Here is a 12,449-nt window from a genome sequence, read left to right on the forward strand (position 1 = left end):
TAATACGGAGTTATAAATGCAAATTTTCCAAAAATAGTACTTTTACATGTATATAAGAGTTAATATTGCTATAAGTAATCTAATAAGTAATAAGTGAGATTTACCCTTTTAAACTGAATATAAATTGCGATTTGCATAATTACACTGAAACAATAAATCTTGAGAGAAAAAACCAAATACTCCTATATAAATTGGTGAAATAAAATAATCCCAACTTCCGATTCCAACTAATCACTGTGATCCCTTCCCCTCCGCCCGGTCTGGACCGGTTCTCTGATTCTGTAGCCGATGAAGTGTAAATCGGTGGCCTGTATATGGTCGGGCTCACCGCCGGTTCACCAAGTAACCGCCGTCGCCGCACTCCACGACCCGCCGACTCTTTACACCGGCGGATCAGATGGCTCCATCATCTGGTGGAACCTCAATTCCTCCCTTGCAAAACCGGTACTTGAAGTTCAATTTTCAATTCAATTTTTGTTCCTGCATTCCGTAGTCGGGTGAATGCGTTGAATTTCTTGTGTTATTGCCTTAATCTATGGCGTTTTTCTTGTCTGAAAAGTTTACATGGATTATAGTCGAGCTAGCTTAAATTTGAGAGCTTTTGCTTGATCTTAATGTTTGAATAATGAGAAGACGTAAATTAGTGAGCTCCTTGTTTAGAGATGTGTAGTTGAAACTTGAATGGAGGTGAACAGAGGGCTATTTCTGTGTTACCACTTCTGGTTATTATGAATGATGTCTGCAAGATGATGAATTTCAGGGCTTAAAGGTGAAACTTGGGATTCTTTTTACATATATCCTTGTATACGTTTTTAATTCAAATATGTGAGTTTGAAATAGCTAACACTGGTATTGCATTGCTTGGCTTATCGATACATTGAGTTAGATATTTTTTATTCTTAAGGTGTTGGTTTTGGAATTGGGGAAGATATATGCTAGTTTCTGTAGTGAAGATTTGTCATTTTTCTGCCTTTACCAGCTATAATGAACCTGCACGTTCATGTTCAGTAGTAGCAACAATCTCTTTCCTTCTGTATTGAGATCATGAATCCACTTGTTCTTTAGTGTTTACCCCTCTATAGTTCAGTTGCAAACCTGCTACTAAAGCATGCAGACTTAGATTTTAGAAAATAAGGCATGATTGTCAACTACACCAGTTGGCACCTCAAGTTTCTTATCTTAGAAACAGAAAGTTAATGGTCTGTAGAGTAAGGCTGGCACATACTAGTATATCAGGTTTGAACAAGTGTGCTTATGTTCCATGCCACATTCTGAAGGATCATGAAAAATGCCAAATTTCTTACTATATTAATCACATCTGGTCAATTTTTTGCATAATCAACTTCATATGTATCATTTTCACAATCCAGATTATCCAATAAGGGAAATGTAAGGTAACACTAATAATAAATAAAGAACTTGTATCACAATTTTACTTTAACCACCCCACATTCAAGCTCTTTTCTTGAGGAGATGGACTTCTCTTGCATCTATTGTAGTGGATGGTTCATTACTTTTAATCTTCTATACATCTAGACATGTAGTCTATTTCTCTTACCCACAACAGTAATATTATTTAAAACTTATATTATTCTGACCACTTGTTATTATTATAATGCACGTTTGTGGATCAGGAGATCAGACCAGTAGCGATGTTGTGTGGTCATGCCGCTCCAATAGCTGATCTAGGGATTTGTTTTCCCCTTGAGCAACATGAAAATGGAACTTTTACTAGTTCTAGTGATGAGCTGTTGCATCCTAATCCAGTTAAATGTGGTGCACTAATCAGTGCTAGTAGTGATGGTGTATTATGTGTCTGGAGCAGAGCAAACGGACACTGCAGACGGAGAAGGAAACTTCCTCCTTGGACAGGAAGCCCATTCATGATTAGGACATTGCCCAACAACAAGAGATATGTTTGTATTACCTGCACTTTTGTCAACAAAGAACATCCATCAGCTGTTTCGGATGAAGGACACGAGTCTTTGGCAGATACAGAGGTGCAAAATCCAAATCCTTTGAAATGTACAGTTGTAATTGTAGACTCGTTTACTCTTGCAGTTGTCCAAACAGTATTCCATGGGAATGTGTGTATTGGACCTTTAAAGTCCACTGCTGTAGTAATTACCTCAGAAGATATGGAGTCACAGTCGGTGATGATCATTGATGTGTTTGGTAAGGTACTATGTTTACCAATATTGAAGGACTCTGACCTAAAGGGGCAAAATGTCCCTGTTGTGTCAAATGATTCCTCAAATTTAGAAGTGATGGACTGGGCAGATGAATCCAAAGAGAGGGAATCGCTTATGGCCTTTGCCAAATGGGGTTATGTTTTGGCCCTTGTGCATAGAACATATTGCACATTTAGGCAAGCACATAACGGAATTGTCATTGGCAAGATATCTTTCACAGTTGATCAATTGTGTTTCCAAGACAAGCTATATGTGACGGGTGGCATATTCCTAAAGGATGATACCAGTATCTCTAGTAATGATTTTGTGGAAGAATTTGTAGTTTGGAATAACACGGGGGCGGCTGTTATATACAGGATCTCGTTCTTGAATGGTATATTCAAGTATGATCTTTTATCTGTTATTCCTGCTGTATTGCATCCTTCCGACATGAGACTATGCTTTTCTTTCATACCTTTGAGTAAGTATGTATTTCGTGTTGAGTCAAATTGCTTTCATGTCAAGATGCATAAGTTCTGGAGACCTTATGTTACTATATGGCCTTCACCTGTAAAACGTGATAATTATCAGGATTCCCCATTAAAGTACGAAATGCTTGCCGAAGGTGATTTTTATGATGATTTAGCTTTGGACTTCTCTTTGTCAAAAACTGATGGCCTATATCATAATGTTATCGATGAGGGATCTATTATGAGTTATGAGATGACTACACCGGAGAATAGTGCGGCATCTCCAAATGAGAGGGATAGTATATATTCAAGTTATGTTACTCATCAACAAGGAGGGGAACTAGTATCTTCTTCCATGGTTATATCTGAAAATTATCCAGCACCTTACGCAATTGTTTATGGGTTCTTTAGTGGTGACATTGAAATTGTTAGGTTTCGCATGTTCTTCTCAGCTTTGGAGTCACTTACCCAATATCCATCTCAGGAAGCAGATCCAAATGAACAGAAGAACCATCTCTCCGGGCACAGTGGAGCAGTGCTGTGTTTAGCTTCTCATCAGATGGTGAGAAGGTCTGGAGCATGTAGTTCAAACCATGTTCTTTTGTCAGGTAGTATGGATTGCACTGTTCGTGTGTGGGATCTTGAATCTGGTGATCTCATTGCAGTATTGCACCAACATGTTGCACCAGTACGACAAATAATTCTTCCTCCGACGCAAATTGAATACCCATGGAGGGATTGCTTTTTAACTGTAGGGGATGACTTAAGCGTATGCCTTGTTTCACTTCAGACTTTGAGGGTGGAGAGATTGTTTCCTGGACATGTGTACTTTCCAGCAAAAGTCTTGTGGGATGGTTTAAAAGGTTACATAGCATGTCTTTGTCCAAATCATTCAGAAAAACCTGATGTGCATGACATTCTGTACATTTGGGATGTAAAGACAGGTGCTCGTGAGCGAGTTCTTCGTGGAGCTGCTGCACATTCAATGTTTGACCATTTCCTTAAATCCATCAATGAGATCTCTTTGTCCAGCAACTTGATGAACGGAAATACTTCAGTTTCCTCTTTAGTTTCGCCTGTGATAGAGCCAACAATTTTTTCACAATCTCATCCAAAAGCTCATGGGAAGGGAATTACTCCTCAAGCATCCACAGCAAGTAAAGCTGAACAAAATGCTCCAGAAACATCAAAGATAATGAATGGAGCTAGTGCAAAATCAGGAAGGTTTCAATCAAGAATCTTTGAGAAGCACCCAGTTAAAAGCTCATCTCCTTTCCCTGGTGTATCCACTTTGTGTTTTGATCTGTCTCCTTTGATGTCACTATGCTCTATGAATGAGTTTTTTGAGGATGGCAGTCACCTTGTTGAAAAGAAGCATGTGAAGATTTCTGGAAGTAGGAGTCCTCAAGATGATCCTCAACACAGGAATGTGAAGAGTAGGTCAGCTGGGGCATCTATTGTTACACCAGAACATCATGAATGGGTTCGAACACTTGAAGGATGCCTACTGCGATTCAGCCTGTCACTTCTGCACCTTTGGGATGTTGATAAGGACCTCGATTACTTGCTAATAACTGAAATGCATCTAAAAAGACCTGATTCCTTTAATATGTCTTCTGGCATATTAGGGGACCGGGGTTCTATGACACTAACATTTCCTGGTTCTATTTCAACTCTAGAGGTACTTTAGTAAATGATGATTTTGATCACATGTCCTGACTCAATATCTAAACAGCGTTATATACTTTTGTTACAGCTCTGGAGATCTTCTTCTGACTACACTGCCTTGAGATCATTGACTATGGTGTCCCTAGCGCAACATTTAATTAGCCTAAACCATTCTTGTTCTTCTGCAAGTGGGTAAGGCAGTTTATTACGATTCTTCTCTAATGTGTATGTATTTCATTAATCTTCAAGGTTTTCTATACTTTGTAATTTGTTTAAATATCAGCATTTCCTTTTATAAGTTAGTGATAGTCCTTGAACTCTTCTTCTTCTTCTTTCCATAATCATCTGGTAGATTATCACTTGAGCACAGCCTACTATAAAACTTTCCTGCAAGTTATTGTGAGAGAGAATGATTTTAATTTCATTGTTGATTAGGAGAGTTAAGACAAGCTAATCTTTATGGCCTTTTATAATCACATAATTCTTATGCATATGTTGACTAACATATCTTACCTGCAGTGCTTTAGCAGCATTTTATACACGGAAATTTGCAGAGAAGATTTCGGATATCAGACCCCCTTCACTTCAGGTAACACATTGAATCATAAACTGTATGGGCTCAGTTGTTTGATTACTGAAAGGTTTGAGAAACATGTATATATAAGATAAGTTGCTTTTTAACTTGGTACTACTCCATCCGTCCCACTTTAGGAGTCCCATTTGAGTTCGGCACGGGTTTTAAGAAATGTAAAGGAAAGTGGGTGAAAAGAGATAGTGGAATGTGGGCCCTACTTTTATATATTAGTTTTATAATAAACTGTGAGGGGAAAAAGGTTAGTGGAATGTGGGGCCTATTACCATTTATGGAATATTCCAACCGGGACTCCTAAAGTGGGATGGAGGGAGTATTATTTTATATGGAAAAATATAATTCTGGTCAGTGTAAATTAGAGATATGACCAGTACTAATATACTACTATTACTTTGTCACATATTGGTTTGGTCTACCAGTAAAAGATGGAGTATCATCTTCGGTCATTAACTCCTTCCTGTTTTGGTGGCATGCATGTGAAGCACCTTTCTAACCCCTAAGACTCCCCACAAGGTGTCCTTCTCCCAAACTTGTATGTTAATCCCATTCCTGAGTGCTATACTCTTCATAGTGTGCGAGATTAAAAAGACAGATATGATAAAGTAAACAGCTTCTTTCCCGGACTCCTAAAAGTTCAATTTTTGTACTACTATAGTTTAGTTTTATTTTGAAAATAATAAACCAAGATCCTTTCTGTGAAATGCATATTGCATCATGGTTGTAAATTTCTTATATGCTTAGTAAATGATTTAATTGGATAATTTTGAATAGTACTGCATTGTTTTTTTGTGAATTATAGCATTCTTATGATTGCCTTTCTCTGTGCTACAGCTCTTGGTAAGCTTTTGGCAGAGTGAGCTTGAACATGTGAAAATGGCTGCTCGCTCTTTATTTCATTGTGCCGCCTCACGAGCTATTCCCCGCCCACTTTGTTGTTCGAAAGCCACTCAGTTTGTAAGTCTTGACGCATGTCCTGATAAAGCATCAGAGAAGGAGCATGGAAATACAACTGCAGTTTCTCCTATATCTGAAGTGAACATGCAATCTCATGAGGACTTTACTGAGGAAGAGTCAGAAATAACATTATGGTTGGAATCATATGAATTGCAAGGTTGGATTTCATGTGTTGGAGGAACAACTCAGGATGCAATGACTTCTCAAATAATTGTTGCTGCTGCATTGGCTGTCTGGTACCCTAGCCTTGTCAAACCAAGACTTGCCAGAGTAGTGGTTCATCCTCTGGTAAAATTAGTTATGGCCATAAATGAAAAGTACAGTGCTGCGGCAGCTGAGGTTTTAGCTGAAGGTATAGGGAGTACTTGGAAGGCGTGCTTTGGTTCTGAAATACCTCGCCTAATATCAGACATATTCTTTCAAGTCGAGTGTGTCAGTAGTTCATCAGCTAATGCATCATCACCAAACTATGCGGCACCTCATAAAATTCGAGAGACTTTAGTTGGAATTCTTCTCCCAAGTTTGGCAATGGCTGAAATTCCCGGATTTCTACATGTGATAGAGAGCCAAATTTGGTCCACTGCATCTGATTCACCTGTACATGTGGTGTCCCTCATGACTTTGATCAGGGTGGTCCGTGGTTCTCCAAGGAACCTAGCTCCGTATCTGGACAAGGTGTGTGGAAAGCAATTTATAATTTTCACTTGTCAGATTTAAGATCTCCAGGTTTCTTCTTCCATGAGCATTGCCATTGATTTGTTGCTTTCGTTAATGCAGTGTGTCAAATTTTCTTGCTAACAATGCTTGCTAGAGAGTTGAATTTATATATGGGTAATATCCAATGGCATTGTTTCAATAAAATTTTCTTGGAATAAACTTTTCTTCCTAATGTGGCTCAGAAGATAATATAGTACAAAACCCAGGGTTTCTGTAACTTATGTTTTGACGGTCATGTTATCATTCTTTCTTCTGATTAACCATTTCCCTACCACTTCCAGAAAAAAAAAAGTTTGAGCAAATCAGAACTACTCAAAGTTAGTTTATGTTACAATTTATAGGATTGAAAGGACAGTAATTCTACATGTTCTAACATCTAGACAGGTTTGCAGGTGGTTGTTTTTATTATGCAGACAATGGATCCCAGCAATTCAACCATGCGGCGAAGTTGCCTCCAAAGTTCTATGATGGTGCTCAAAGAGGTTGTACGTGTCTTTCCTATGGTAGCCCTAAATGATACATCTACCCGGCTGGCAGTTGGCGATGCAATGGGTGACATTAAAAATGCTAATATTAGGGTGTATGACATGCAAAGGTACTAATTTGTCATATTCGATGAGCAAAGTTCACTACCTTGATACTAATATCATGCAAGTAAAACTCTTCCCGGTCATCCTTGAACTAGGAATAACTAACAAGGCTGCTTTCTGGTGTACCACTGTTTTCATTCATCGTTGAACTACATTGGCATTCAGTTTGAGTAGCTATGTAGGAAGTCTTTATTTGTTGTAGATAAGCATAGGCAAAGATAAAGCATTTTCCATCTCTATATGATCCACATTTACTGTCAAACATTTCATGCCATTTGTAGACGTAACCTGGACAGGTGAATGGCTAACAAGAGAATATCATACATGTTTTTGCTGCCTTCATATTCCTGATGAGTGTATCATGAAATTTCGATGTTTGTTCACAATGTTGATCTACTTTGATTGTAGCATGAGCAAGATAAAGGTCTTGGATGCCAGTGGACCTCCTGGACTTCCAGGTTTGCTTGGAGGAGACTCGGGATCAGCAATGACTACAGGAATATCCGCTTTAAGCTTCTCACCAGATGGAGAGGTACACTCTATGTTGGGTTTTAACACTCAATTCCATACTTCATCTTCCCATATTGAAATCTTATTTTTCTGTATAAAATTTAAAATATCAATGTACCAGAGATTTTGTTTCTCATTTCAGTTCCATTTCAGCAGAGGTATCTGATTTACGACATAATACAGTTGCTTGCTTTTGCTTAAGTAAACCCTGCAATTCTTATTTATTCTTGATATACCTTTCTTTTACTGATATTAAAGTTATTCTCACTCCCTCCTTTTTTTTCTCTAATCTTCTTGCAGGGGCTGGTTGCCTTTTCGGAGCATGGTTTGATGATTAGATGGTGGTCCCTCGGATCTGTGTGGTGGGAGACACTCAGCCGAAATCTTGTTCCCGTCCAATACAGCAAGCTTATATTAGTTCCCCCATGGGAGGGATTTTCACCTAACACTACCAGATCTAGTATAATGGCTAGTGTATTGCGAGAGAATGGAAACCCCAATTCACCGGTAATTCTTTTTATGCCATTTTTCACATCTTTCTACATAAAAAGATCCTTCAATAATCCCTTACTGTTAAACAACTATGGAAGCTAAGCCAAATAATTATTTGAGTTCTTAATGCTTGTATTCAAGTTGCATGGTAACTTAGTTGGTCTTCTTGATAGAGACTATGCTATTTACACACGCTTCATTTCATGAGAAATTACATTTCTCCAAGAACTATTTTGAAGGACCTTTATCCAACTTGTCTTTGTTCATCTGTTTTGCAGGGAGGCAACAAAGCTCTGGCTGAAATGGACAAGTTGAAACTTCTGGTTCAGAATCTCGACCTGTCTTACAGACTTGAATGGGTTAGCGAGAGAACAGTAAAGCTTTCGCAACATTCCAATGAGCTTGGCACCTTCCAGCTGTAAACACTTGCTACAGACCATTTTTCTGAGATATCTTCTCAGGGTCCTGCTCTGTAGCTTTAGATATACGGAGAGCATGGCAAAAATGTGTCTAGTTTGCTGAAAGATCCTCAACAAGTAGGCTTCTCAATTTTGGTTTTCATTCTTTTGTTGTAACAAAATAGCTCTCAGAGATGCATACACTGTGTACACATTGCTGTAATAGTAAGACAAGTCTATTCAAGACCAATAAGCATTGTTATAGATTGGATTCTCAAAATAGCGAGTAAGATTGATATATACATGGAAGTGAGAAACAGTTGCATCTGATCATTGCCTTTTGGCTTTGATATGATCATATGTTTGTTTCTAGAATCTAGAGAGAAACTGAAGCTGCTTGAGCAGAGGGCTCAAAGTCTCCATTAGTTTTTCGCAGGGATGGTTGTGAGTGCCTTCGTACGTCGTGACAATGATGCTGTTGTCTTTGGAGAGCCTCTGTATCTGTTTCTTGACGTTGCAGGTATGATGGGTGCAGCGGTAGTAGCTCCTTACCAACAACAGGTGTGCTCAATCAGATAATTAATTATGGATACATTTATACAAATCAACTCCAATAAGTAGAGATTATATGAAGAAAATATTAGAATATAATTTTAAATTGTAAATTGAATCTAATTTTATTCAGCTGCAAAGTCTCTCTTTTTTTTCATTTCGAAGTAATAGCAAAAATATTAGATGCCAAAATTTAAACGAAAGCAAATTCAATACAGGTATCAAGATGTTCCAAGAAGAAAATATAGATTTTATTTACACAATTATTAGATGCCAAAAATTAAAAGAAAGCAAGCGTGCATTTCGATTTGATATTTACTCCGTATTTTTATTACTGTGCATCTTTGTTAAAGTTGAAATAATAGTATGTGTATCTTAGTCTCGTTATATTGTTTCATCTACTTTTCATGCATGTTAGTTTAATTAAAACTAGAACATGAAGCACCCTAATATATACACACAAACATCATTTATTAAAAAAAATACCTTGGATGAACGCTATTCTTGACAGATTTCTGTCCATATTTTCTCCATTTATAGCCATCATCAAGAATGTCTTCTTCACTTCTTGTATGAAACGCCACTCTCTGAGGAATATATTTCTTCTTCTTCTTCCCAAATTTCGTTTTACTTGATCTGCTGCTGTTTTGTTCTACATGACTAGACGCAGTCGAGTCACCTGACCAAAGGCTACCCAAATCCATCTGATCAGCTGGTGATGCAAAATTCGGGTTTTGCATGGATTGTTCTACAACATTCGCAGTCGAACCGCTCGAAGGCAACGAGCTGAAGAAATAAGGGAAGTTTTCGCCTTCCATGCAAACTAAATTTTCTTGAAAATATTGAAGCTGGATTAATGGATCCCACATTATATTTATAGAGGGTTAGGTGGGAAAAAAATATATGGAAAATAGATTTATATGCATCACAAGGGAGAAGTTAATCTTGAATTTGAGTATGGGGGAGAGGCCTTGTTTGGCTTGTAAATATAAGAAAGCCAACCACAATTCACCTAACTAAAATATGATCTGTTCAACCTCCTCAAAGTAGACGTGCTCAAATGGATATAATGTTTTTAGGTGTCAAAGCACGAAAAGGGTTTACAAATAATTAGGGTCAAAAAAGGGTGTTATATAAAGTACAGAGAGGGTTTAATTAGAGTGACTACCCTAGAGTTAAGATCAAGATTCATATATACTATGTATATTTTGTTGATGGATCAAAACTTCTTAGCATAACTATATGCAAGACTTAGTCATTGGTACACACACACAGTTTGATTAATTAATTTTAATAATTGAACTCATGCATTACAAATTAGCATTTCTAACAACCTTAAAATGATCATGCAACATATGTCTGTAGTATAAAACACCTTCTGCCTACGCCATGTATATACAGTGTATGTATATACGAATGTAATTTTTTCTAACAAAAAAAGTAGTAGTACTTCCTCCGTCCACAAAAAATAGTCTTATTTTGTCATTTTGGGATGTCCACAAAAATAGTCACGTTTCTTAAAATGGAAAATTTCTCCCTCATACTTTTCTCACATCTTTCATACTTTACCTACTTTCTTTCTATCTCTCTTACTTTACTCACTTTTTCTCCTCCTCTATATTACTCACTCTGTCCCAGTTTAAGAGTAAGATTTAGTTATGTCACGAGTTTTAAGAAATTGATGGAGTGTGTAATAAATGAAGTGAGGTAGTGGCTGTTAGAGTCTGTAATAATTGAAGTGTGTTTAGGATTTTGTTTTGTGTGTTTAGGATTTTATTTTGTTTAGGATTTTGTTTTATTTTATTTTTATGAAAGTAATGGCATTTGAGTGTAAATTTCATCAACAATGAGCTTAAATTTTATGTCCAAATATGGTAGATTCTAAATGTGACTCTTAAACTGGGACGGACTTAAATGGCAAAATGTGACTCTTAAACTGGGACGGAGAGGGTAATTACTAAGAAATTTATAAATTTGAGAATAAAATTATATGTGCATATGCATATTTCTAATAATATAAATATAATATCATAAGTAAAATAGCACGAAGGTAACAATGTTTTTTTTTAATACCAGCAAAGGGATAGAGAATGTTGACACCATACATGTAATTAGAAGAAAAGATGTGTGTGTGAGAGTTGGTCAAGCAGTAGAGATGTTAATGTCTGAGGCCAAAGGTCTCAAGTCCGAGTCCTTCGTGGCGCGATCTTTAAATTTAATAGTGTTATTTAACGATTCAAAAAAAGAAGAAACGAGGTCAGTCTACCTACAAAACCAGCATATGTGTATCATGCCCCAGCCTCCCTCCTAAGCCTCTCTAGAAGGTGGTGATGGATGAATTCCAACTGATATAACATATTGAACTATATGGCCATAGGCCATAGCAATATCTAATGGCATCATCACATAAGTCAAACATATATTTCTCATGCTTGATGAGTTTTTAAAGTTAATCTCATTTGCAAGGGCATTAAGAAATGGTCTCGCAAAGACTATAGAGAGATGGAGGGTGAAGATGTCGATAGTTGCTGGAATCACCACGCTAGCAACCGGGACCTCAAGAGGTGGAGTAGAGGCACCAAAAGACTCACCCAACTCAAAATGAAACTGAAATGGTGGGTCCTCCCCCAAATCAGTTCCAACTAAGGGTGGGGTATTATACCGAAATACCGGACTTACCATATAGAAAAAATACCAAAAATACCAATTTTTCGGTATACCGTAGTTTTTGGTACTGTAACGGTATTAGATTTCCTATACTGCGGCATACCGGTTTATACCGGCATACCGAATAGTCGATATATATACTGTGGTATACCGATTAATTATTATATATATAAATATATAGGGTTGAGTTAGTGGGTTAACTAATTTATATTAATAACTAATAACTTTCAATTCTGTGTATTAGAATTATCAACACAAAGACATAATTATATCAATACAACAAGTAAATTTAAACATCAATACAAAGATATAAGTTTATCAACACAATAAGATTGATAAATTTATGTTTTTGTGTTGACATTTTTAACATACAAAATTGATATTAATCATTAGTTATTACTGTAACGTAGTTAGTATTTGATCACACATATAATTATGTTATATTTATACTAAAATTTAAAAAGAATGACTATATGAACAAGATTTGATTGTGATGAAGTTTAATTGTTTTGAACTTTTTGGAGTAGTTGAACACTAGAATTGTTTTTTTGAATATTTTGGGTATAATAAATTTTGTTCCGATATAACAGGTATAACAGTACACCGCAAAAGTACGGTATGCCAGAATGCGGTAGGGTATACCGAAAACACGGTATGGTAACCGTATC

The 12,449-nt window shown here is 36.9% G+C and overlaps 2 protein-coding genes across 3 annotated transcripts; one reads left to right on the forward strand and one right to left on the reverse strand.

Moving 5' to 3' along the window:
• Positions 1–158: 158 nt before the first annotated feature.
• Positions 159–8,862, forward strand: LOC121784747 (WD repeat-containing protein 7-like). Of its 2 annotated transcripts, XM_042182968.1 has the most exons (9): positions 159–444; positions 1,635–4,322; positions 4,398–4,501; positions 4,829–4,898; positions 5,733–6,530; positions 6,965–7,167; positions 7,571–7,694; positions 7,973–8,179; positions 8,443–8,862. In XM_042182968.1, the coding sequence occupies exons 1-9, from the start codon at positions 289–291 to the stop codon at positions 8,584–8,586; spliced, it is 4,494 nt and encodes a 1,497-aa protein (XP_042038902.1). In that variant the 5' UTR covers positions 159–288; the 3' UTR covers positions 8,587–8,862. The 2 variants fall into 2 exon arrangements, 1 of the variants encoding a protein (XP_042038902.1); XR_006046777.1 differs by lacking the exons at positions 7,973–8,179; positions 8,443–8,862 and having other exon boundaries at positions 6,957–7,167.
• A 58-nt stretch (positions 8,863–8,920) lies between these two features.
• LOC121784748 (probable WRKY transcription factor 43) lies at positions 8,921–9,932 on the reverse strand. Its single transcript, XM_042182969.1, has 2 exons — positions 9,601–9,932; positions 8,921–9,109 (listed from the first exon to the last, which is right to left on the reverse strand). The coding sequence occupies exons 1-2, from the start codon at positions 9,930–9,932 to the stop codon at positions 8,932–8,934; spliced, it is 510 nt and encodes a 169-aa protein (XP_042038903.1). The 3' UTR covers positions 8,921–8,931.
• Between the last annotated feature and the right edge of the window lie 2,517 nt (positions 9,933–12,449).

This window comes from Salvia splendens, chromosome 21 (assembly GCF_004379255.2).
Source record: "Salvia splendens isolate huo1 chromosome 21, SspV2, whole genome shotgun sequence".
Taxonomy (NCBI): domain Eukaryota; kingdom Viridiplantae; phylum Streptophyta; class Magnoliopsida; order Lamiales; family Lamiaceae; genus Salvia; species Salvia splendens.